This window comes from Neopsephotus bourkii, unplaced genomic scaffold (assembly GCF_033783945.1).
Source record: "Neopsephotus bourkii isolate Nb327-2 ecotype Australia unplaced genomic scaffold, CSIRO-AGI_Nbou_v1 NB_2, whole genome shotgun sequence".
Classification (NCBI taxonomy): Eukaryota; Metazoa; Chordata; class Aves; order Psittaciformes; family Psittacidae; genus Neopsephotus; species Neopsephotus bourkii.
In genome coordinates this window covers 394,098-419,857 of record NW_026900519.1, presented here as the reverse complement: position 1 = coordinate 419,857, position 25,760 = coordinate 394,098, and the positions used below count along the sequence as shown (strand labels likewise).

The 25,760-nt window shown below is 52.4% G+C and overlaps 2 protein-coding genes across 6 annotated transcripts; one reads left to right on the top strand and one right to left on the bottom strand.

Moving 5' to 3' along the window:
- The first annotated feature begins 479 nt into the window (after positions 1-479).
- Positions 480-16,904, top strand: SLC25A42 (solute carrier family 25 member 42). Of its 4 annotated transcripts, none has more exons than XM_061348186.1 (8): positions 480-652; positions 8,574-8,696; positions 9,794-9,905; positions 12,225-12,250; positions 13,040-13,206; positions 13,843-13,959; positions 14,448-14,599; positions 15,045-16,904. In XM_061348186.1, exons 2-8 carry the CDS (start codon positions 8,613-8,615, stop codon positions 15,368-15,370), a joined length of 984 nt encoding a protein of 327 aa, XP_061204170.1. In that variant the 5' UTR covers positions 480-652; positions 8,574-8,612; the 3' UTR covers positions 15,371-16,904. The 4 variants fall into 4 exon arrangements, with proteins under 4 accessions (XP_061204170.1, XP_061204123.1, XP_061204254.1 ...); XM_061348139.1 differs by lacking the exon at positions 480-652 and adding an exon at positions 937-1,243; XM_061348052.1 differs by lacking the exon at positions 480-652 and having other exon boundaries at positions 7,918-8,696.
- A 5,435-nt stretch (positions 16,905-22,339) lies between these two features.
- TMEM161A (transmembrane protein 161A) lies at positions 22,340-25,541 on the bottom strand. 2 transcript variants are annotated; one of them, XM_061356404.1, is made up of 12 exons: positions 25,479-25,541; positions 25,269-25,372; positions 25,098-25,178; positions 24,785-24,882; positions 24,547-24,703; positions 24,085-24,236; positions 23,944-24,004; positions 23,718-23,861; positions 23,401-23,514; positions 23,021-23,195; positions 22,853-22,914; positions 22,439-22,661 (listed from the first exon to the last, which is right to left on the bottom strand). In XM_061356404.1, exons 1-12 carry the CDS (start codon positions 25,479-25,481, stop codon positions 22,580-22,582), a joined length of 1,233 nt encoding a protein of 410 aa, XP_061212388.1. In that variant the 5' UTR covers positions 25,482-25,541; the 3' UTR covers positions 22,439-22,579. The 2 variants fall into 2 exon arrangements, with proteins under 2 accessions (XP_061212309.1, XP_061212388.1); XM_061356325.1 differs by lacking the exon at positions 25,479-25,541 and having other exon boundaries at positions 22,340-22,661; positions 22,853-22,949; positions 25,269-25,407.
- Positions 25,542-25,760: the final 219 nt, after the last annotated feature.

Sequence of the window (25,760 nt, the reverse complement as noted above, 5' to 3'; positions counted from 1 at the left end):
CGCGCACGGTGCTGCCGCTCCCGCGGCGATTGGCTGCTCCGCAGGGCGGGCCCCGCCTCCCGCGGGCGCTGCGGAGGAGGGGGCGGCCTGACGGCGGCGGGCAGACGGCGGCTGAGGCGGCGCGGAGCCGATCCGGTGAGTGCGGGTCGGGCCGGTCCCGGGCCTCTCCGCTGCGGGCGCTGACGTCGGCCCTGGGCGCCCAGCGCCGGGCCCTGCCGCCTGCGGGCTGGGCAGCCCCGGGCCGTGCCGCGGTGTACGGGGCCGGGTGACATTGCCGCGGCCTCCCCCGGGGTCACCGCGCCTTCGCCCCCTGCCTCCTTCCGCGCTGTCCCAGCTCTCCGGGCAGGGCCGGCGGGGCTCGGGCTGCTCCGGGCGGGCTTCGCCGCCTCCCCCGTCCGCCCGGGTGTTGGGGGGAGCCGCGCTGCAGGAGAGCGGCGCCGGCCTTGGCCGCGCTCCGCGCTGAGCTGTGACACCGCGCCTGTGGCCCGGGTCGCGCTGCCCGGCTGCCCTCAGCCTCCCGCCCCATTGCCTGCCCTCGGGGCCGGCCCCCCGCTGGCCACCCTGCCTGCGCCATTGGCCCCCGCGCCAGCCCGGCCGGCGGCTCCTCTTGCGTGCTCTTGGCCTCCTCCCTGCTGCCAGCCCCGCTTCTCAGGTGCGGGGCCGGTGCTTGCCGGGCACATCAAGCCCCTCTTCCCTTCCAAGTGTTTCGAGGAGAGCCGGGCTCAGAAGCGCTCTTAGCTGCAGTGCTTGGTGTGGTGTCGAAGCTGATGTGGACCCGAGGAGGCGGCACGGTTGTTTCTCTGCGGAGCAGTTGATAGTAGAGGGTGTGGGAGCCATGAAATGCAGATCTCTGCGTGTCGTCTGCCTCTGTCCCACTTCAGTGTAAGCACAAAGTTGTGGAGCGGCCGTTACTTTCCTGCTTTGCCTCCCAGCCTGGGAATGCAAGAGGTGGCCAGGACTGGGCTTAGATTACAGGGTGAAAAGGCACATGGAGAACGCTGGAAGGGAATGTGCAGGGTTAATAAACTCTGTTCCACCTTCTCAGCTGCACGCTAAGGGTGTACCCCGCTGTACCGCAGGTGTAGCGCTTGCTGCAGTTGCTTTCTTGACCTTAAACCTCCGCTCCCGTTTGGAGGAGTTGAAGTTGTGTTTGAGCTCCTTGACGCTGCTTTCCTGTTGGCTGTTAATTCAGCAGACTGCGTGGAGAGGGTTTGGAGCCTGCTGTCTTCTGGCTGGTTTTGGGGTGGGTTCTTAATGCTTCACGGTCACATGAACTGCAAAGCTTTCCCTGGGGTTTGGGTGCTGCTCCGGTGGTGTTCTGTGGTTTGGTGAAGTTGGAGTGTTTGGAAAACATTCTGGGTTTAAAATGACTGGTTTGGGAGAAGGGGGGGTGTGTACAGGAACAGCAGAGATGTCTGTGGGTGTTGGGAAAGAGCTGCCTGAAGTGAGGCTGTGTAATAAGGGTACCAGAGGGTTGGTATAATCACATCAACCACCTGTGGGTAATCCTGTGACTGGGAGCCTGAAACACCAAGGCTGGATTCCGGGTAACCCTGAGCAGCCTTCTAGAGCTGTGGAGACTCAACACTTCGTATCCTTTCCCCCAGCAAGCCAAAAGTCATTGTTTAGCACCACTGCACGTTGGTCTGGAGGAGAGCTGCTGGGACAGGGGTGACTGGGGCTGTCCTTGGTGTTGGATTTCAGCAGGAACTCTCTGGCCCCGATGATTGCTTCAGGCAGAGGAATTGTCGCTCTTGATAGCAGGGCAGCATGAGTCAGAAGCTGCAATAATCTCTTTTTGCTTGTCCCGCAGCTGTAGCTAATGCAGCGATTTGGGCAGTCCCTGCTGTGAGTGCATGTTTCCGGCATATCTGGCGTGTTCAGCTTGGCTTCAGGAGGTTACATAAAACATAAGGTGAGCACCAGCACAGCCTCGAGTCTGTGGTTGCCTGCTGAAGCAGATGGGCTGGGGACGGGTGAGATGGGTTTGCTGTTAGAAAAGAAGCTCAGGAACCAGGAGTAGTTTACTTAGGCTGCTGCTAACTGTAGGAAAAGAGGTATTCAGGTTCGTACCTTCTGATGCTGAGCGGTACCAATCCATCATGCTGCAGTGCTGCTCTGTCTTCCAGGTGGTATGTGAGTATTCCTGGTAGCTGGCATACAAAGGGACCTCACATTTTGAGTGGTATGGAAAGGTGAACCAAACACAAACAGCTTACTCTAGGCCACGAAATAAATGAGTGTTTGAGGAGCTCTTTGCTCTCAAGTTGTGCTTTAAATCTGCTACTCTTTGCCATTGTGCAGTGAATGGTAGTGTGTCTGTGTTAGTGCTGCCAGGCCCAAATTACCATAAAGTAACCAAGTTAATTAAAATCTGCAATGCTTTGGCTAAGCAGAGTTCCTGCTTAACTTTGCTTCAAGTTTTGTACAACTTAGAGTGGGTACCACAGGCAGAGGGGTGTGTAACGCATGGTCTAGTGAGACTAGTATAGTCAATGTGGAAAGCATTGTCCATAGGAAATGACACCCTCCTGGCACACTTGTGGGTTGTATTGCTTAACGATGGAAGATTTGAGTTCTTTATTTTCCTCTTTATAGGCAATTTAAACGGCTGAGGTTTTAGCACAGAGATTGTTATTGTGTTGAAATAGTTGCTGGCAGGGATTGCTCCTGTGTTGACTGGGGCTTGCCTGTATTCCAGAGCATCTCAGTCTGACTTCAGCAGTGCTGGGATCTGTCACTCTGGGACCCCATGTGTGCCTGTGGTGACACTCAGGTGACTACCTCTGGGCTCAATTGATGGCAACTCAGGTCTGCATGTGCCTGCAGGAGGCCTGCTGACCGAGGGGTCCTAGCTAACATTCTGCTGCTGTTTCTTTATGACATTACCACTGAAAAGTAATTGTTGAGAGGAGAATCCAGGCTGGGAGGATGCTGGCGGTTCTGTGGGTGCAGTGGCTTATTTGGGTCTGTTCCTAAAGGAAGGCGATTGCTGTCTGACAAGTGGAGCGGGTTCAGCAGAGGGCCCCTGTGATCCGGGCCCCTGTTTAAGCACTCCCTTCTCCCTCAGATAAAGCTCTTAGCTGGCTTGCAGATAAGAACCAGTCTTTGGGTTTTGGCTGTGGAAAACACAGCTGAGGTGTTCCCAGCAACAGGCTGCTTTCAGCAACTGAAGAATGAAGCTCTGTTTTTGCGTGCCAAGACTTTCTCTGTTGCGTGGCTCTTGCCTTCCTTCCAGGCTTAGTGCAAAACTCCCCTGGACTCCTCTGAATAATGCAGCTGGCTTTGCTTGCAGAGCTTGAGATTTAACCATTTCTCAGTGCTCAGGAATGGCCTCCAGTCAGATAATCTAAATCCAAGCAAAGAATCTGTGTCTTTATCCTCGGTTTTATTGGCAGACTTGAGTTACATCTGGCAGAGAGAGGCAGGAGGAGCATTTATCTTGTACTTTGGAGCTAAGAAAGCATGTAAGAAAGTTAAACTCTTCCAGATACTGTCATATAGCGAGTCTTTCGGTCAATGATTCTTTAAAGACCTTTAAAGTAAGAATTGCAATGGGCTATTCACAGCTAATGATTTGGGATCAGATTTGTGTGCAATTGAAAGATGAATGCGATTGAGGAGAGTTGAGTCTGCAGGCATATCTGGTTTCGATTTTGAATGGTTTAATCAAACTGGCATGCAAAGATGGATCTCAAGAAGCTATCTAGTTACAGTTCAAGGCCCTGTTATAAGTGTTTCAGCCCTTTTTCCTGTGATTTTTCTGTGATGCTTTTGCTCCAAGGGTGAATTTAAGGCTGCAGTAATCCCAGTTTTTACCACTTCTCTTTCTCTGTCAGGCTCAATTGCTCAGTTTAACAATAACAATTGAAGGAAACTTAATGGAGCAACTTCCCTGGGTACTGTTTCACCTCAGCCTGCCTGGGAAAATGGGTGAAAACTGCTGCAGGAACTCTCTGGGTTTTCTCTTTTCCTAATTGAATGATACGCTTTCATTAGTGATGTTAGCAACATCAGAGAAAGGCAAGAATTCGGGCCTGGGTAGCTGTAATGAGGGGAGCTGGCAGAGCTGAATGGAGTGAAACAAGTGGCTAGACCGGAATGAAGTTGAAATTATGCCCCAGAGAACTGTGACTTCACCCAAACCCGTGTGAAAGGAAGGCCTGTGGGCCTGTGTTAGAAAATACACTTGAGCTCATCGAGTCTGACTGTTAACCCGGCACTGCCAAGTCCAGCACTAAACCACAGCCCCCAGTGCCCCATCCACATGTGTTTTAAATCCCTCCAGGGATGGGGACTCCACCACTTACTTCCCTGGGCAGTCTGTTCCAGTGCTGGACAATGCTTTTGGTGGAGACATTTGATTTCTTACTGTGTAGGAACATGAAAACTCTAATGACTGGGCCTGCTTTTGTAGTAAAGGTATTTTTCTACTACTGGGTAGTTTGGGGTCTGGCCAGGCTTTGGTAGAATGGGAGTGGTTAGGGTGTTGGTGAAGCCTGGAGTGTGATTTCTGCCTCCTCCATCAGCTGTGAGTGTTGAGCAAACCCCACATCTTCTTCCTGCTGCGCCTGGAAGTCAGTGGTGTTGATGTGCCATGGGGGAGTATGTGCATAGCTGGTAGAACACAAAGGAGGCTTTCAGGCAGGCTGTGCCCCAGTGATGCAAAGTCCAACTTTTAAATATGGTTTAATTTTGAAAGCTGGAGATGAACAATAATCCTCCAGCCTTTCCTTCAGCACTGTGCTTCTAACTGTACGCAGCCCTGCTGCAGGACTTGTGCTTCTCTCTTAGTCATGGTGCTGGGCTCTGAAACTCCTCGCCTCTTCTGTGGGCAACTGATTCTCTTAAGACTTTGCCATTTACAATACATTCAAATGAGATAGCTGAAACAACAGCACCCTGATTGGATTCACGAGTGGCTTGGACAGCTAGAGCTGGCTTTGCTCCAAACCCCCACCTTGCTTTGGGCAATGAAGTGGCACCTGCCTGGAAGACGTTCTTCGTAGTAGGTTGCTTTTATCATCTGAATAACTTGATTCTGTCTCGCCTGTCCTGTTAATCAAAATCCCCACCAAGAAAAGCAGAATGTCTGACTTGTCAGAGAGGCAGTTTGACAGCTTGATTGAACTTGCTCAGGTATTCATTAAGTGCTGCTTGAGATAGCTGGGAGAATGGAAGGGAGAGACTAACAAGACTAGTTTTTAATGTGCAGAGCGTATTCTGTGCATCTCCTGGCATGAGAGGAATGCAGCTTGTTTTGGTGCACAGATGTTTCTGCAATTGCTAGAACCCAGGCAGGATACCTAGAAAGAGTCCCAGGGCTCAAAGGACCAGCACAAAACGGACCATTGCAGCTATAGTCATCAGTTTGTCTAAGATAAAACTGCCAGAAACAAAGGGCCTGAGCTTCCCTGGTTCACAGCTTGGTAAATAGTCTTTAATCCATGACTGAATTGGTGTGGCTACGTTAAAGGCAGTGTTTTCTGATGGGCTTGGAAACTGGATGCTGGAGTAAGTGCTTTGTATTTTCAATAAGCTCTGAGGATTTTTTGTTGTAAAAGCACAGCGTATGTTACTCATTAAACCTCTTTAACTCTTGAACTTGCCTTTGCCAGCAGTTTTGCTTTCTGATTATACATTCTCTTAGGGGAATGCTTTGCTCTCCAGCACGTGGTGCTGAGGAACCTGGATCCAGATGTGTGACAAGGACTCGCATTAACTACAATACGAATAACACAGGAGTGTGTTACAAAGAAATCAAGCTAATCCACCCCTATTTTTGTTCTCGCTGCCTGTGGCTTTGTCAACATCAGTAATGACTGTGTACAGAGCCCCACAAAACACAGGGATTTAAAGGCTGTCCCACTGTGCCACGTTGGGTTTCAGTGGATTCCTTAATGAGCGAGTCAGGTTCTATATATGCAAAATAATGTTTGGCTTCTAATGGCCAGATTGACATTGGAACTTCAGAGCAAAGCTTGCTTTGTGCTTCCAAAGGGCAGGTTTGGTCTCAGCAGCCAGAATTCAGCCTGACATCAGAGTCCAGCCGCATTGCTTTGCAGGGAGCAAATGTGAATGGAAATAAGAACTGCTGGTTTTCCATGTCAGCCTCGGCAAGTGTAGAGCCTGTATTTATGTAGAGCATGTGGGCAGTTTGAATGTGTAAAACTGAGCATATAGACAGGTGGTTGTAAGATCAGGCCCTGGGCACTAAAAATAAAGAACATGTCTGCAGAGGATCAAAGGGGATATTGCGGAGCGAATGGACATCATCGTTATGCATGTGCATGCTCTAAAATAAGTCCAGGCTTAAGAACTTGAGTTTAGGTTAAAAAACATCCTTTTAGTCATCTCTTTCTCAATCAGCTTTCCAAATCGGGATTCAAACCAAAGTTACATATGGCATTCCTGAGCTCTTCAGCGTGACTTCTATTTCTGTGGGTTTATTTTTGGTAGAGAGAAATCTGATATTATGACCTACATTTCCTGATTGGAGACAGTGAGGAATAATAACTCTACCTGTGATTTCTTTCATGCTTTTGCTGAAAGGCTTTGTTTTAAATACGTTTTCCAAATGCATGAGATAAGAAGGTAAGGCAGTAAGTGCAGATAGTAATTAGAAATACTCTCGTGTTCTTCAGGATCATTTAATGAGGTGTTCTGCTCCTGGTGCTATGAATCATCTTTGCTCTTGATCCGTACGGGATTTGTTGTACACTGGTCTGATGTGACCAAGCTGCCAGACTTTTCAAGTGCAAACGTTGATGCTGTTTAGGTCATACTTTGGTCTATCAGGTGTTGCCTATCATTAGTTCTGGGTTTCATTTCATTAGCCCTACATGTCATGTAGGGACAGGACAAGGGGGGAACGGCTTGAATCTGCCCGAGGGGAGACTGAGCTGAGCTCTTAGGCAGAAGCTCTTCCCTGTGAGGGTGCTGAGGCACTGGCACAGGGTGCCCAGAGAAGCTGTGGCTGCCCCATCCCTGGCAGTGCTCAAGGCCAGGTTGGACACAGGGGCTTGGAGCAAGCTGCTCCAGTGGAAGGGGTCCCTGCCCATGGCAGGGATTGGAGCTGGAGGAGCTTTAAGGTCCCTTCAGCCTGATCCATTCCATAATTAAAACCTTGAGTTATTACTCTCTGAGCAGCATCTCGCCATCTCCTCTTTTCAAAACCACCCTCAGGAGTTGTAAACACACTGCCATGCATCTTCCCAGAGCTCCAGCCAGTGAGGTCTGGCATTACAGATGCCCAGGTGTGTTTGTCCTGCTTTGGATTGAGCATGCACGGGTCACGCATAGCTTCCCCATCACAAACTGGTCATGCACGAATACAGACACGGCTGCTCAGGCTCTGCCTCAGTATCTCTGCTGCAAGCACAGGGGTTTGGGAGTGAAGTCTGGCACTGATTTCTGACAGTGATGTCGGGGGGGAAAAATAGGTCAGCAAGAATGAAAGGTGCTGACAAGCATAAAATAGCTAGAGATTGTTAAAGAGGAAAAACCAGTCTGAAGACAGCGTTTCCAGGTAAGCAAGCCGTTGTGCCTGTGGTTTCCCAGGCAGCCGAGGAGGGTGAAATAACAGGAAGACACGAGCAGGCTGTGGCAGAACTGGGGAGCAGTTTGGGAATCTGGATTTCCTAACACTGCATTCCTTGAAAGGACACTGAGCAAAGGGAATCGCGGCTGTGTGAGCAGGCCTGTTGCTTGGAAAACTGCTTTTTGGAGTTACACACCCCAGTTGTGAGTAGGTTGAGGATGCGGAGAGGGCACCTTTCTGTGCAGCGCCAGTTAGTCGAACTTCAGCTCTTCATTTCTGTGATGTAAGGATGAAAAACTGCATCACAGAAAGCAGGGCTGCTGGGGAGTCAGACACTGAAGTGGCAGCCAAGGTTAGGCTGATGTTGACTTTCATGAGGCAAGTGGGAACAGGTATCACAGCAAGAAACATGTGCAAACTGCCCTGATTCACCACCTGCGAGCACGTGTGCAGTGCAGCTGTGAGGAAAGGGACTTCGGAACCACTGATGTGCTGCTCTCAGGCAAATCACTGGCATCATCAAAACAGCCCTTATGGCACGTGTGAGGCGTTGGGTTGACCTCTTCCCTAGAATAAGCTCCGGTTGCTGCTGGCAGGCTCTCAGGACCTGCTGCTCTCACTGTTCTTTCCATTTTCCAAGGCTGGGTTTTAAGTTTCTGCCTGACTTCTCCAGTATCTGGATGCTCAGCAGTGAGTCTGAGCAGCAGCCAAAAGCCTCAGTGTAAGCAGTGCAGAAGGGCAGAGCAGGATCTGATTCTTCTCTCCAGAAATGATGGCTGTTTTGATGTAACTTGCACATGAGTTCCTTGTGGCTGAAAAGAGTTCTTACATAGCATCAAAGTACCCCCCCACACATAAACTTGCACCTTAAAGGAAGGAGATGGCACTAGAATCTTGAAAATGCTCTTCATCTGGGAGCTTGGGAGAGGGCTTCTCCCACTGAAAATGGCTCTGGAAGTAGGTGGCTCCTCCTTCCCGTACAAGCATTTTATTCCCTATTTTAACACTAACTCTGTTCTTGTTTTCAATGTAGGAGCCGTAGCTCTTCTGCCCACTTGTAAGTGCAACTGGTATGGGTAATGGTGTGAGAGAAGGTCGAGTGGATTTCCAGCGGCAGGATGTGGAGCCGGTTCCATCAACCCATCTGCCACCAGAGGTAAGGGCAGGAGGTTGTTAGGTGTGAGAGAAGAGCTGCGTGGCTGTGGTCTGAAGGGAGGATCTCAGTGGGATTTGAGTCCTGAAGGAGTTGCAGTGTACGTGCAAGCCACCGAAAGTGTGACTTTTGCTCTCTCTGAGCCCAGCCAAGCAATTCCAGCCCTCTGGGAAGAGCTGGCAGGCAGGCAGGGCTGTGTTCATGGGTCAAGGTTATGTCTTGTTACATCCTTAGTGGCAGAGCTGGGAAGGGAGGCATAAGCCTGGCTTTCCCTGCTCTTGCTAGACTCTAGCTAGCAACACTGGGAGAGAAGGTGACGCTGAACCTTGGTCTGATTTAGGCTAAAACTCAGGCTGAAGTTCACACATGCCTTTGCATGGCTGCCCTTGTGTTTAGCACCAGACAGGCAGAGATTGGAAGGGAAAATCGAACTGAACCATGTCTTTTGGTAATAAACATTAACTTTCTAGTTGTGAAACATTCTGAAGAAAGAAAAATGTGGACTCCTCCACCCAAATACACGACATATCACAAGTTCACATTCTTAAGTCTTTTCTCAACTTGTCTTACAGTCTCTAACCTTCACGGTGTTAGATTTCAAGTCATTTACTTGCTTTCTGCCCATGTGTTAGGAGAAGATAGCAGCTTTATAAGTAGGAGCTGTGGCAGGAATGTCAATAACAAACCACTGCCATTCCATTTATCATAGTAGGAAACCTGTCATAGTTTATTCTGAGGATCTTGAGAAGTGTGGAAATGGGGCGTGTGTGTTAGTGGAAGGGTTGGAAAGACGCTTTCCTTCTTTCCATGCCTAAATCACGAGGAGGTAGCAGCTTAGCTTTTGGAGATCTCAGCAGGGATGTCCTGGCTTCTGCTATACGACAGCAGTACAAGAGATGACAGCCCTTGGAACATTCCACCTCAGCAGACAGGTCCAACCTTTGTGCTTCATGAGCTGACCAGGACTTTACCTGGCTTGAAATTTTGAAGAGAATTAGGACCCAAGCCTTTGAGAGGGGGGTAAATGCTGTAGCAAAAGTAAAATCTCACAGCTTTTGCTTAGGCTTGACTGTGTCACACTGAACAATGCCTTGTTCCAGGAAGCCCGGGAGAAGAAGAAAGTGCTCAACTCCCTGATGTCTGGTGCATTGGCTGGTGCTGTTGCTAAAACTGCAGTAGCTCCACTGGACAGGACAAAAATCATGTTTCAAGGTGAGTCCTGATGGCTTTTGCAGAACGCTCTTCCTTTATTGTCAGCAGAATCCAAGAGAGCTCCTCTGACCTGCTCAGCCTATTCCCTGGTGCTTTGCCCTCCTTCAGGCTGCAGAGACCTGGCAGGATGCAGACATAATAGTGACATTACCACAGTAAATTGAGTCTAAAAAGCTACTGCTTGGTTCTTGCTAGGATTACTGCAGGTGTCAGTCAGCTCTGTGTCTGGCCCATCCTGCTGGATCCAAGTCTCATGGTAGTCATCAGGAGTTTTGCTCTTTCAGGGTAACACAGATGCATGTGCTGCTGCTTAGTGATGGTGCCAGTGGCTCTTGGATGTCGGCTGGCCTCATGTTCTTCTACATCAGGGAGGCTTTTGGAGCACAGAGTTTATAGACAGTGTAAAATCAGTGAATGAGGCGTGATTGGTAACACTCTGGGTGTCTGTGTCTGTTCAGCTTGGAGAAATAAGGTGGGGAGGGGCCAGGAGCAGTAGAAGGAGATGGGGTGACACTGGAGGGAGGTAATTGAGCTGTTTGAGTTTCTTGCTGAAGGCTGAATGCCAGGCTCTGCCTGCTCAAATGTATGCAAGCTTTTCTACTAAGAGGTGCATTGGATTGCAGCTGAGTTGTTTTTGGTTAGAGGTGAACTTAATGAGGAGAAGCACTGCACAGGCATTCAGGCTGGCATACCTGGCTTTGTGTTACAAAGCCCTTTCTGGAACCCACAAAGTGTGTCACTGCAAATGAAATGCATCTAATTGGAATAGAAAATTCTCACGTGTTTTGTGGGATTTGGGATTCAGCCCCATCATGGGCTCTGCTCAGTTCCCTGTTGCAGTGCAGGATCTGTCAGCCACACTAATTGTCCCAAAGGGAAGAGTGCAGTCTGTTAATACAGTAGACACTTGGTGAAGCCAGGAATTTTAAATCTGGTTGACATCCCAGATTAAATGAATTGGGTAGGTTTTAATCTAATCCCTGGATGACATTTAATTTTGAATTGACTTTCATTTGACATGGTTTTCATCCTCCACGTAGCCGAGGCTGAGGTTTGGAATAGCAGGGATAGAGATCAGGGAGTCGAAGCTGTAGAGGGCTAAAGCCTGGGCTGGCTGCAGGCTGGGATTGCATCTGTGACCAGATGCTTGGGCAGCAGCGAGTACGTGCTGTGCTTCCTCATCAGAACAAACACTGTAGTTCATCTGAGGTTGGAAATGGATCAGAGGTGAGATGGAAGCTGCAGAACTGGGGTGAGTCAACAGCTGTCCATATAAATCACCTTTAATTTGCACAGGGCCTGCATTTATAGAAAGACCTGTTTGGTTTGGCCCGTTAACCTCACTGCAGAGGAGAAGATTAAAATGTGCCCTGTCTGACCAATTCCTTAGCATCTAATGGGTTTCTTAATTTCTTGCTTTCCTAAAGGATTTTATTCTGGGGCCTCTTCCCTGCCTGTGAAGAGGGAAAGCATCTTGGGCCATGCCAGTGTAGGAAGGTTGTCCCTTGAACTAGGGACTGTAGAATTCTCCTGTGGGAGAGGGAAAACGGCTCTGTTCCGTTGTGGGGCCAGTTGCGATTGGTTATTGAGGTGGTGGTGTTATTAAAAACATTGAATTGCAGAAAGGAGCAGCGTGGTGAAAGCGTATTTGCATGGGATGCTTGATACACTTGAGAGGTTACAAGTCTCAAACGAGTTTGAAAGCATCTGCAATAGACACGTAATTGGAACCATGTTTCATTAGTGCTGCTGCTCGCGTTTTAGCCTGGGCTTCCTTCCTGCGGGAGGAGTGTTACAAAACAGAGCTGCTGGATGCCAGAGAAATGCTGCTTCCAAATGCCTGGTGTGTTACATGGCTAAAGAGATGCTCTCAGTTTGAATGGAGGCAAGAAAAGAACCCCAGTGTTGAGTTTTGCTGGGATGGAACCATTTCTGCGTGGAGCCTCCCTAAACAGACCAGTTCTTTGCTGGATTCTTGCATTAGACTGGAACCAGGGCATGGGAATGCTTGGCTAAAAGAAATGGTCACTGCTACTCTGATTTTTATGTGTTAATTTTTTGGTGTACTCATTTATTTTTAGTGCTTGAAGTGTGGCACAAACTGAGCATTGTCATAACAGTAGGTTCAAAAATGTATGGATGGGCTAAAGAATTGGGGAGTGCTTACAGTGGAAAGTCATTGTTTATTATAAAGAATCTCTATTTCCTTTTGCATTAATTCTTTTGCTTCTATTTTTATTCCTTAGATAAAACGCCTGTATGCTTTATTTGATCCATCTAAATGTATTGCAAGACCTAATGCTCATTTTTTCTTTTTAGTGTCTTCAAAAAGATTTTCTGCCAAGGTGAGGTGATGTGTCTGTCTCCTGTTGACCTGAAGGGTTTGAGTAATGGTAGTAATAGCCCTAACAGCCGCTTTTGTTTGTATTTATTCCCCTTTCTTGCTTGGCTCTTAGTAGCAGCACTCACAGTGAAAGAGCACAGAGGGAAAAGCTGGAAATGATATTTGTAATAGTCCTGAGGCCAGTGCTCTCTTATGTTCATGTTTAGTCCAGTGCCTCGCACAGAGGGGCCTGGTTCCTCCTTCATGCTCCAGGTTCTACCTGTGCCTTTGGTTTGTCAGCCCTTCTCCTGTCGTGGCTGCTCTCTTTCCCCCAGCCCCCACTGGGGCTGTTGCCAAGTGTGGAGGGACTTTGAATTTAGGAGCTGATCGCTATCATGGCTTGCTGAATGTTTCATGCATGCACGTTTCAGCTGTCCCATGTGTGCTGTGCTCATAGGCGTCATCCAAATGGTTCTGTGTTTTACCAAGGGGATTAATTTGGGTTGAGAAGAGGTTTGCACAAGCAGCACTCCAGCTCTGTGCCTTGCCTGTGGAGAGAAAATGAAGACATCTTGAACCTAAACCTCTTGTCTTCATGACTGGTTCTTTTTTGCTTTCATGTATCTGCTGCAGGCTCCCTAGAGAAGATGTTTTAGTTGCAAACACAAACAGCTGATACCAGCTTACCGTGGTTGGGGTGGGAAGGAGGATTTGGAGAGGTTAAGCTGTAGGGTCACCTTTTCTTCCACTATTGTTTGGTCTCCTCCTTATCATGATCTCCCTTGTCTGACCTTTGATCCATTGCCTGCAGGAAGCCTACAGGCTGATTTATCGCACCTACCTCAATGAAGGCCTCTGGAGTCTCTGGAGGGGGAACTCAGCCACTATGGTCCGTGTGATCCCTTATGCTGCCATTCAGTTCTGTGCACATGAAGAGTACAAGCAGCTCCTGGGGAGTTACTACGGCTTCCAGGGAAAGTAAGATGCAGCGTGGCTTTGATCCTGGCTGAGCAGGATGGAGCAGTCTGTGGGCCCATAGACTGGAGGCAGGGAGGGAGGGAGCACATTGCTCAGTTGAAAGCTGTTTAGACAGAGTTATGCTGCCCCCCCCATGTTGGCTTTGCAGAACAGGGTGTGTGTGAGGGGCCTGAGCAAAGGGCTGGGCTTCTAGCCTTGCACAGGGGAGATCTTTGTGAGAAGAAGACCCTATCTTCTAGAGGCGTGAGCAAGAAGTGGCCTAGACATTGAGTTAGTGCTTCCCTGTGCTGAGAGTGGGCAGACAAAACAAAAAGAGCTTTTCTTTGCAGGAGAAGCAACAAGAATTCAGCCTTGCGCTGCTGAGCCATGTGCATGGCCTCAGTCTCTTGCTTTTGGGCATGTAATGTCTGAGACACCTCAAGTCAGGCTTTTTGTCCTCAACAAAGATACTCTCTAAGCCTCTGTCTTGCTGTCTGTGGCAAACCACAGCTGCTTCATCCCCAACCCACCCAACTCTCTTCAGTGAGCAGGCAGGGAAGGGATTCGGTAGCAGGTAGAGTAGAGCCCTGCTCAAAAGCCACGTAGTATTTCCATCTCCAGGTGATCTGTTTGGTCTCTTCTCTCACCTTACTTTAGAGCGCTGACACCCTTTCCTCGATTCATTGCTGGCTCTCTGGCAGGCACAACGGCTGCCATGTTAACCTACCCTTTGGATATGGTCCGTGCTCGAATGGCTGTCACGCCGAAGGAGATGTAAGTGCCTAACGAAAGCAAGTACAAGCACCACGAACAATTGCAGCACTTTCTTTTAAGGTCAGATGACTTTATTCCCATTTTCTGGGTCACTTCTTGCTCAGAGCCTTTGGTGTAATAAACCTCTTACTGCTGGGGTCTGAGCACTGATTAAATGACCAGAGCCCTGGTTAGTCCAGGGACTGGAAGGAGATCGATACTAAAAGACCTCACAAGGTGGGGGGGAATTCTTTAGGAGGCCAACTGGCACGATACCTCCGGAAGAGCTCCAGCAGATAGGGCAGCATGTTGTGATAGGGCTATGGGAGAGCTGGTGACAGGCTTCTCCATTTGCAGACAGGCTTCTGAAATCCCTTCTGAGCTGTTGGATGAGCTCAGAGCCCAGAATTAATTAATTGTTGATCCTTCAGAAAGTCCTGTTGGAAATACCCCTGGTGTGTGCAGTCACTAACCAGCGCAGGTTTGCTTTTCCTGTGTCCACGTGCTAGGTACAGCAATATTGTTCATGTCTTCATCCGAATATCCCGAGAGGAAGGATTGAAGACACTGTACAGGGGATTTACACCAACCATCATTGGAGTGATTCCGTATGCTGGGCTTAGCTTCTTCACCTACGAGACGCTGAAGAAACTACATGCAGGTAAAGGCAACTTGCTCTGCTTTCAAGTGAAATGCTGTAGGCTTTTGGCCAATTTGAGATGTTTGAACTCTGTGGTACAAGGCCTTTTGCACTGTGAAGCCTATTGCAAAGTTCTAGAATCATAGAATAGCTTGGGTTGGAAGGGACCTTCAGAGGTCATCTAGTCCAGCCTCCCTGCAATGAGCAGGGACATCTTCAGTGGATCAGGTTGCCCAGAACAACGTGGAGCTTTGTGCCTTCATCTTTCCACTTCCAGACTATGAAGAAGGCAAGCTGCAGAAAAGCAGTATCTGTCTTGCAGAGGAGCAAGAGGGTTCCATACCAAGTCGGCTAACCAGTCCCAGGAGCTCTGGCACTCAGTGCTCTCTTTGGCTCTCCACTCACTTGACCCTAACCATGTGTTTTCTAAGAAGCTCTCTAAATGCTGCTCCTTTCTCTTTCCCAGATCACAGTGGGAAGCTGCAGCCATCCCCCCCGGAGCGCCTCTTGTTTGGTGCCTGTGCAGGTTTGATTGGCCAGTCAGCATCGTACCCCCTGGACGTGGTTCGCCGGCGGATGCAGACGGCGGGGGTCATGGGACACACGTACAGTTCCATCCTTCTCACCATGCAGGAGATTATAAGAGAAGAGGGACTAATCCGTGGCTTGTACAAAGGACTCAGCATGAACTGGGTCAAAGGGCCAATTGCAGTGGGAATAAGCTTCACAACCTTTGACCTGATGCAGATCCTTCTCCGTAAATTACAGCACGGCTCTAATGTTGAAAGGTAGTAGCTTAATCCCCACAGCCCTTGCTGGGGAAAAGTACAACACGTGTAGAAAGAGCAATGCTAGCCTTCCCTCACCTCGTACCTGCTCTCCTGCAGCTGAGAACTCACCTTTACTTGTTTGTTATTTTCTGTTGTTGGATTTTCTTCTTTTTAATGAGCCTCTTGAGTTACTTGGAAACCTCAACCTGAAACTAATGCTTTCCTAAGCAAACTTCTTCCTAGAATTCTGCAGAACCGAGTCCTCTGCAGTAGCTGCCTCACCCTTCTGGTTTACTCTCTGATACCAGGAGTGGAGCCTCTCAAACAAAACCATGCTGCTGCTGGCTCCTCACCTGGGTCTCTGTGGGCAGACGAAGCGGTGCATGATGAAAGAGAGGACTCGGTGCTGGTGGAATGAAGCCCTGAATCTGGGAAGTGACTGCTGTTCCCGGTAGGCAGTTCTTAGTTATTGAACATGTGTTAGCTGGTGGCAGTCTGCCAAGTGCAATATTCCAGTTTGTCTGTAGGGAATTCCAGATTCCTCTGACCTGCAAACATGAGTCTCCATAAAACAGGACGCAGCAGGATTTAACAGGTCCAGGTCACTTCCAAAGTATGAGAAGTTGAATGTGGGCTCTGGCTGGAAACACTATCCTTTTTCAAACGTTCTCATTTCTGGGTTGAGTTGCATAAAGTATCTCTTGCTCCAGCATCCCTCTGAGATTACCAAAGACAGAGGCCAGCAGGAGAGGGAAATTCGGAGCAGTTTTAGAAATCAAATCCTCATGTTTGTTGTCAGTGTTGAGGAGGGGCTGTGCCTGGATTCACAGATTGGATTGAATTGACTTGCAGTAGTGCTTTTGGGCTCCCCAAACCTTTCTGTTGTGGTTATGGTCTTAAAGGCAGCGTTTTCTGAGGGATTTGGCAAACCATAATGTTGATGCACTAGAAAAGGAAGTGTTACAGACTTGAAATTTCAGCAGTTTTATCCTCCAGTATTACTGCTGCTGCTTTATGCAAGAACAAACGTCAGGGAGATGCAGATCCAGCGATCCTGAGAGGCTCTTCACGGCCGGTGAACGTGGCCTGGCAGTTGGCTCGAGCTGCTGGTCCTGCTTCTGAACAACTTTGCTGTCTCATGGTGCCTGCTGTGTAGGTTGTGTCCCCCCTGTTCATTAGTCCACACCTAAGCCCGCTTGTTTTTATTCCTGGAGTTCTTCTGGACCACCTGGGTCCTTGGGAGAATGGGGGTACCCAAGCCAGTATTGACCCTTCAGAAATGATAACCCAGTGCCAATCATTTCCAGCTGCAATCTGAAAATGAATGGTAAAGAACCTTCCAGTGTTTCTATTTGAGATCAGTTTTCAGGGAAAGGGCGAATTCGGGGGGTGGGTTTGGTTTATGTTCCATTCCTAGCTGAAATATGGAGTGTAACAAAGGTCACAGCAAACTTCAGACTTCTCCGAGAATCAGATGACATAAGCTAAGATTAAAAATCCCTTTCCAGCTGATACAGCCCACAATGTATTAAAGAAGACTGAGGTGTCATTTAGAAGCTCTCCTTTTCTGGTGTATTTTAGCTGTTGTAGTTTGAGCCTTGTGTCTTTATTAATGGGACTGGAGGTAATTGCACAATTGGTAGAAGTAGCTTTCTCCTTCCTTTTGCATTTGCACTTGTTCTTTGGAGCATAACTTGCTTCTAATGCCAAATATTTCCCCAGGAATCGAGCACCTACACTTCCAGTTTGTGGACGTGGCAGAAAACCAGTGTACTGAAGTATTAGCATGCGTGGTGCTCCCAGAACACGTGGGATCAATCACGCTGTAATGCTCATGGATAAGCAGGGTATTAACCTCAGTGATTTCTGCCTCCAAGCCCACAGATGATGATTGCTGTTGTGAAACTGCAGTCGCTGATTTACCTTGTGATTAATGTCAGGTGTTGCTGTTTTCGGAGTCTTTAGGGACAATAGCCATGAAGTCTGAACAGTTTCTGCTCCCATTGCTAGGGGAAGGTGATCAGCTGTTCTCTTTGGGTGAAGTTTTGTTTAGTCCTGTGCAAGAGCTCTCATTTCTTTTCTCCAATGGAGAAGCCAGTTACTTCTGCTCTTGTGTTTATGCTGTCTGGCCCAGTGAGGAAATCCTGAGGCAGTTGTATCACACCACAAAAGGGAGGTACAGACCAGCAACCGGGTGTGCCAGCGGTTGACTCTGCATGTGGATGTGTCTGACTGCATGCACAATCCATGCCAAGCTCTCTCTCAGCTTGGGGGCTGCTGGTTCAAAGCACAGTCCTTCCTGCCCAGCTGATGGGTATTATATGAAGACAAGAGGAAGGTGAACTGTGGCATCCAAGCTGGAGCGAGCTCCTTTGCTCCACGGTATGGTAGGTCATCTCAGAGGCAAGTGCAGCAGTGCTTGTTGTAAGAGATGAAGAGCATCACTGAACCTCTGTGGCAACAGAGGTGGCTTAATTCCTCCTGGGTCCTGACAGAGGAAGGATTTACACTGGATGACTTGCCTCTTGTTTGGGACTGAACGGGAGGGCAGATCTGCACGAGGTACCTTCTGCTGTGTCAGGAGTACATGAAATGAACAGGGGCCTGTGGAGGAGGCAGCTCCTGCTGAGCCCAGCATCACCCACCATGGTGCAGGCAGCTCATCGAGAGCCTGGGGACTCTCAGCTGAGAAACAAGACCTGAAGCACAGCCAGGCTTGAAGCATTGGGCTCAGTTGTTCCTGAATGAGCCCCTGATTTTGATTCAGTGGAGTCTTAGCCAAACACGTTTGCCCAAGTTCTGCAGGCTGAATGGTGGTTCAGAGGCACATCTCTGAATTCAGTCTGTGGTGGGTTTGGTGCTTTTGTTTCTTGGGAAGGAGTGTTCAGAGTAACTGTGTGTTACTGTACTGGGTTCTTTCAAATAGTGTTGGTTTGGTTTTACTTCTATGTTCCCTCTCTGATTTGAATGTAGGAAAGGAGGAACAGAGTGTTCCCTTCCTCTCTCCTAATCCCTGCATGAATGTTCCACATCTCTCTGCTGCCTCAATGAGGGCCTGGGGAGTTTTGGGCATGCTGATTTGGAAAGGGGGGGGTGTGCTGGCCAGGAAGATCCATTGCCTTTTGCTCTGAGGGAAGTCTAACAGGAATATTCTCTAATTGTTCTCTTTAGAACTTCTTTATTACCACAAATTCCCTCATGTTTCATTTTATTCTTGAGTACCTTGCTTTTATTTCCAAGTCATGTTTCTCTTTGTTCCTTAATGTGTTACTGCCAAACATTAACTTGTGCGTTTATTGTCCCCCCTCTGCTCTCCTTCCCTCCCTGCTTCTGCACCTTTAGTCCCGCACGAGCACTTGGAGAAAATCAGGTCCAATGAAATGCATCCAAAATGACAAATTGCAGCTTTGATGATGATGCCCAAACAGCCCAGCTCAGCTTCCCCCTCCCAGGCAAGGGATGCTTGCCTGGGGAGACAAGAAGTCAAAGGCACAAAGTGATGGGATCTTGAGCTCCTGGTCCAGCCCCAGCGCCTTCGCTTTCCCTTAGCACCTTCCCTTAGCACAAGCTGGGAAATGCTGCTGCTCCTTCATGTTCCCTCTCTCGGTACCTCCAGTGATGCCCACGTGCTCTGTGGAAGTGGCTGCTTGCTGGGTACGGGTTTTGGGGAGAGCTCATCCTTCTGGGGGGCTCCAAGGGTCACTTGGGGAGCTTGGATGTGTGAGGGGTGGGATCTGAGCTGGCTTCTTGCGAGCCTCTTTGCCCTGTGCAGACCCCTGCCAGCGCCCCAGGAAGCCAGAGCTGCCCATGAGCTGGCTGCTGGTTGGCAGGATGGAGAGAGGAACTGCAGCCTCCTGGGGTATAAAGTCACCGGGAGCCATGAGCTGGGTTGTGTGGTGGAGCTTTGGTACTCGGGGGGTGCTCTCCAAAAGCAGCTACATAGCTTGTGTTAAGCCAGTGGTACGTTGTGAACTTCTTGCCCCCTTCTGCCTAGGACTGCAGTCTGCACCCTTCAGTGTCCTTAGCACAGGAGCAGATGAGGCATGAAACAGAGCTTGAGCACTGTGGCAACGCCAAGTGAGTCTGGTGCCAGCCTTGGGCGGGCAGGAGGAGGGGGGAATGCAGTGGGACACTTCCCACATCAGTTCCTCAGTGCCTGGCTGGGTCCTTGAGCCCTGCAGAGAGCCAGGGCTGATGTTATGGACCCTCCTTACCTGGGCCACAGGAGGAGGTGGCCTTCCTATGGAGCAGCCTGGCTTTCTTCTTGTAGGGGCTGATTCCTCCCCTTCTCCCCATGTGAGGCAGGTTTCCCAGCGCTGCTCACTGTGTGGTCTATGCATATATCAGCACAAACACTCTTCCATTGCCTTTTGTCCTCGCCATCCCTGCGTGTGTGTGAGCGTGTGGGTCGATTTTGACTGCTTTTTCTTGGATCTGGAGTTCTATTTTATTGCAGTGAAGACACTTTGTTATATGATGTTTATATATTTGAAGATTTGTGCCAAGAGAGGATGTATATTTAATAAAAAATATATCATTGACTTGGTGGGCTCCTGGGGGATGGCTCTCTCCTATTGTGCGGGGCTGGGGCTGGCACATCCGGCTGGATTTGAGGGGTGCCTGGGGCAAACAGAGGGGAGCAGCTTGTGGGTTTCCCTGTGCCCCCCACCGCACATGGAGCCGGTCTCTGCTTTGGGAAGTGGGGAGCTCGGAGGGGGCTCAGGCGCTGTCCCTGCAGCAGGGGATGGGGATGGGGACGGGTGCGCGGTGGCAGCAGGTGGCACTGTCGGCTCAGCCATAGCCCGGTGCCTTCCCCCACGTTGGGGACCCCCCCCCCTCGTTCCCCGGCTGCTGCTCGGCTCTTGGGGCTTCCCCTGCTTCCTGCTGCGCTTCGTGTCCGCTGTGGATGCGGTGCTGCGGGGCTGGAAGGTCCCAGCCCTCCCGCAGGAACCTGCCCACAGCCCCAGGCTGGTTTGGGTTGGAAGGGACCTTAAAGCTCCTCCAGCTCCAACCCCTGCTATAGGGACCCCTTCCACTGGAGCAGCTTGCTCCAAGCCCCTGTGTCCAACCTGGCCTTGAGCACTGCCAGGGATGGGGCAGCCACAGCTTCTCTGGGCACCCTGTGCCAGCGCCTCAGCACCCTCACAGGGAAGAGCTTCTGCCTAAGAGCTCAGCTCAGTCTCCCCTTGGGCAGGTTCAAGCCAGTTTAAAGCCAGATGTTGCTGCTCCAAGCAGGAAGAGCTCTGCAGGATGCAGGCAGTGATGGGGCCAAGGGCATCTCCTTGAGGGGAGGTGGAGATCCCCCTGCTCCCTCCCTGCCCGGGCACACAGGATGAGCTCTGGGAGCTCACCATGTGCAGGAGCCAAAGGTGCTGCAGGGCTCGGCATGGGTCACCCCAAGAAACCCTGGGGCCCATCCAAACCCTGGTGCAAAGCCTCTGTAGCAGCACAGCCTCGTGGTTGTGGCGCTTGCAGGGCCCAACCTGCCCCATGCTCTAAATAAAGCAAAGATGCAAAGAGCAAAAACAGTCCTGGGCAGGGGAAGATGAGGGGGGGCCTTTCCCTGCGGTTGATGTGTTCCAATCGCAGTGCCTGTGGCTCTGTCTCCTGCTCTTGCCCAGTCTATCAGTCATTGTCCCTGCCTGAGAGGGTCACGTCTGGGCAGGTCTCTGGGGAGGAACTGTCTGCGTGTCTGCATGCAGCACAACCCCAGGCCCTAGCAACCGTCCTGCTGCTCTGCCCGGCCACATGCTGAAGGAGGATGAGATAAATGAGCCATCAAGGCAGCGGGGCTGGCTTTAATGGGACACTGTGGGCTGGAGCCAGTCCCCTTCATCCCAGCCTGGGGGCAATTGCTTCCTCCTTGCACCTTTCCACCCGTGGGTCGCTGGCAGTGCTGCTGGAGCCACATTGCTCCTGGCCCCGTGCTGCTCAGTGATGATGCTCAATGGTAGTGCTCAATGGTGCTGCTCAGTGATGCTGCTCAGTGGTGCTGCTGCTCTGGGCTCCAACTGGTGGCAAAAAGGGATTTTCCCCACCATTTTCAGCCAAAAAAGGGCTTTTACTGGGTCTACATCTTGGGAACTGGGGAAGCAGGCGGAGGAGGTGGTGGGATTAGCCCCGTTAACACCGGGCAGAGAGCTGCCTTCTCACCCCAGCCCTTAGCGAAAGGGAATTAAGGCCATTACAAGGCTATCAAATAGGATCAGAGCCCCTCTCCCTTTCTCTGAGCAGCCCAGACCTGTTAATCCTTTTTCATGCAGCTGGACCTGCACCCATGGAGCGGTGGGGAAGCCGGAACAGGCACGGAGCTGGGCTCTGATGAGGTGGGCTGCATGGTGTGGTCAAGCATCGACCTCTTCCCCTTGCTGCAATAACACATCTGGGGCGTTCCTGCTCAGCCACCCAAAGGCCCTCGCACCGTGGGACCCCTGCCCTGCTCGAGGGGCTCAGGGCTGCAAAGTGCCAACAAAGCAGCAGATTTTAGCCTGGCAAAGAAGTCTCTGGGTTACTTCTTTATTCCTAAACCAGCCTGAGGCTTTCACACAGAGCAAAGGATGACCCAAGGAGCTCCAGCCCTGCAGGCCAGAGCACTGACCCTACAAATACACTCCCCCCCAGCCAATGGAGGCGGACGGGCAGCAGAGCAAACACCAAAGTCCATCCTGGCACAAGCTGCTGCTCCACCATGCGATGCCCATGGAGCCCTCTGCCCAGCACGTAATGCCCAGGGCTGGCAGGAACCGCTGCGTCAAGGGGAGCACAGCAGCAGAACTGTCCCCAGGTCGGGTCAGAGCAGGCAGCAGCAAACCCAGCTCCAGGGCTTGGCTCCTCCATCACCACCCGGGGCCAGGGAAGGGGAGAGGGGCTGGAGGGACCCGGAGCAGGCACGGTGGTGGTCGGTGGCAGGAGCAGGCGATGCTCACGCTGGCCCCGAGGTGTAAACCCCATCACTCCAAGCGCCGGCAGCAGAACCATCCCCATTGTGTGCAGGGGGAAGCCAGCCGAGGCAGGAGCAAAGGGACCAGCACCCCGGCACCACCGGCACCCCCCGGGCTCCCCCAGTCAGGAGGCTGCCAGGTACCGGTGGAAGTAGAGGCCGAAGAGGCTGGTGACAACCTGGCAGGCGGCCACCCACCACGTGAGGAAGGCGAAGAGCCCGCGGAAGAAGAGGGGGGTGAAGATGCCGCCCAGGACGGCCGTGACCTGCTCCACCGCGGCACGCACGTCCTCAGCACCGGGGCGCCGCGGGGCTACCGCCACTGCCGCGGGCACGGGAGGGGGCTCCGGGTACAGCCCCCACGAGTGGTGCCCTGGGGGACAGAGGGGACAGCGCTGCGGCCGGTGGCTGCGCCCCAGCACACTCGCTGCATGCGTTATGTTCATGCCAGCTGCAAACCATGGTCTGAGAGCATAGGGATGCCGATGGCTTGAGGATGACTTCTAGGTCTCATCCTGCCCCTCCTAAGCCCCCCCATGTTCCCACATCCCACCATGTCCTTACCCAGCGTCTTGAGGAGCAGCGTGCAGTGGAAGGTGAGGATGATGGGTCCCAGGTACTGCAGGCTGACCACGGAGACGTAGCAGTAAATCCTTGTGATCTGTGGGCAGTGGGGATCAGCGGGGGGCCGGTGGCAGGACCCCGCTCCCAGCCCAGCTCCCACAGGCAGACCTTGCGCTGGATCTCCAGCACAGGGATGCGCCCGGCTTCCTTCCTCATCTGCTCCACCCAGCGCTCGGCCAGGCCCAGGTACGCCTGGAGGTGATGCCGGGTGACAGCCAGGCGCAGCAGGCAGAGGCCAACGATGCTCCAGAGGCGCACGGTGTTGTAGGCAGAGTCCGACATGCTGGGCCGAGAGCAAGGGGCTGTCAGGGGGATGTGGGGTCCAGAACCTCCCTGCGCCCCAGAGGGTGTCTGATGGCAGAGGTGTTAGTGGGGAGGATGGGGGGTTATTGGTGTTGGAGGAGGTGACCTGGGCACCCGTGCCTCAGTTTCCCCTCGACACAAGGATGCTGGGGCACTGCTGGCCCTGCTGCTGCTGCCACACTTACATCTGCACTGTCTGCTTGCCCATGGGCGCGTGGAGGAGGAAGTCCCGTGAGATGGGCTTGATCCACATCACCACCACCAGGACGGGCGCCAGGAAACTCCCGTGGAGCAGGACCCTGCAGCGAAGCCATCCCTGACCCCGTGCAGCCACTCCCCCTCTCCCTCCATCCCTCCGCAGACAGGGACTGGTCCTCACCCGTGGCTCCTCCACCCTCTCCCATCACCAAACCTCCGTGCTCTGCAGCCACAGGGCTGGGGGGCTCCCAGCACTGACACACCCCCCCCCCCAGTTCCTTCCCCACCCGCAGCTTTCACCCACTGGGTCAGGGGCTTGTCGGCCGCCATCCGGAGGGCGTCGAGGTGCGTCTGGGCCAGGCGCAGCCCTGGGAAGGTCAGGCAGGCGCCCAGGAAGGAGCACAGGGCCACCAGCCCCAGCTTGAAGGCCAGCTTGGCAACGGGCAGCCTGCAGAGGGAGGGGGTAATGCAGGAGTGACCCCAGCACCTCCAAATAACCTCCTGGAAACCCCATTTCCCCATCAACTCACGTCCACTCCCAGCCCCGCTGCTTCAGGATGCTCTCCAGGTTGGTGCTGACTCCAGCCAGCGCTGCAGGGAGTGACCCCCATGAGTGGGGTGTCCCCAGCCCCGCAGTGCCCGCCCGCCTCTCCCCAGCCCCTCTCACCCACCGGGCTCCAGGCCAAACTCCAGGTAGTCCTCACGGATCACCAGGGCCACCATGGCGAGGAGGAGGAAGAAGAAGGCGAAGGTGAGGCAGACGGAGCGCTCGCCCCCCTCCTCTGAGCGGAAGTAATGGCGCATCACCATGAAGAAGACCTTGCTGTGCGTGAGGGGAGGATGTCAAGGAAACCAGGAGCTTCAGGACCAACACCAGCAGGACCCCCTGCTCATTAGCACATCACAGAGCATCTGCATCGTTCGGCCAGTGCCACCTTCCCTGCAGGGGGGTTCTCATTGGGCACCTTTACAGCTCATCACTGAGTGCTTTGTAAATCCATATATTGAAGTTTTCCATCTCAACTGGCTCTTAATGGGGAAAAGCCGAGGTTAGGGAGTTCCCTCTCCTGCCACCAGCAGCCTGGAGCTGGCGGGTGCTGACAATCACACCCCAAAAGTCACAACAAGGATACATGGAGAAGACAACCGTCAGCAGGGACCAGAGCACCCCGATGTTCATCTCCTTCTGGGGGTCCACCAGGCAGTAGTAGCCCTCGGTGAAGGCGTACACGGCGGTGGAGTACACAGCGAAGTCCACGAACCACTGGTAGTCCAGGAAATAACGCAGCACTGTGTGGCAGAGGGACACATCACCGTGCTGCAGGGAGCCAGGGCAGCGCAGAGGGACCAGTGGGGGCACAGGGGGGGTACCAAGAGCATCCACAGCAGTGATGGGGCTGGTGTCCAGGTGGAGGTCGATGTCCCGGGGCACGGAGAGGGGTTTGTCCTCCATCATGCCGTTCATCCTCCTGCAAGGGAAACCATCAAGGAGCTGGCTTATCCCTTGTGTCCCACGGTGCCGAAAGGCTATTGCGTGGTGGCACATCCCCAGCTTGGGGCTCCTTGTCACCAGCCCCAAGCCCGCATGAGGCTGCCGCTGCCCGGGGACCCCTGCAGCCCCGGGGTGACTTCCATCACCACCACAACTGATAGGAGCTGTTGCAGAGCCCCGCGCTGCACTGACCTGTCCCGCTTGGCCTTGGGGCGCTGCTTCCCTGCCAGGGCGCAGAGCTCCTCATCCGAGGGGTGCTTGTACCGGTGCAGGCTGGAAGGGAGCAGGGGGAGTCAGCGGGGGCCCCCCGGTGAGGAGCAGGGAGGGATGGGATGGACGGGACGGGACGGGCGCGCCAGGTACCTGCCGTTGCAGAGCAGCCAGCGAGCGAAGGACCAGTGCGGGACCATCTTCTGCATGAGGCTGGCGGCCAGCAGGGTCACCACCACCTGCACCCCCATCACCGCCTGCCCGGGCACACCCGCACGGCTTGACCCGGCACTGGGGCCTCCCCCAGCCCCGGTCCCTGCCATGGGACAGCCCCGGCCCCGCAACCCCCGGCCCCGCTCTCACCATGCTGGGGTCAGGGCAAAGGCGGCCGCAGGAAGCGTGCCCGCCGCCGCCGCCCCCCGCCGGCCAATCAGCGGCCGCTCTCCCTCTGATTGACAGCTGATAGACCAATGGAAAGGCAGAACCGGAGGGTGGGCGGGCACTCCGCGGAGCCCGGTTCCGCTGGCGGTGCCTCCTGGGAGCTGTGGTTCCCGCACGGCTCCCGGGCCGCGGGTTCGAGTCCCGGCTGCGCTGCCCCAGCGGGGCCTCCCCATCGGGTATTGTCATAAATCATATCTGTGCATC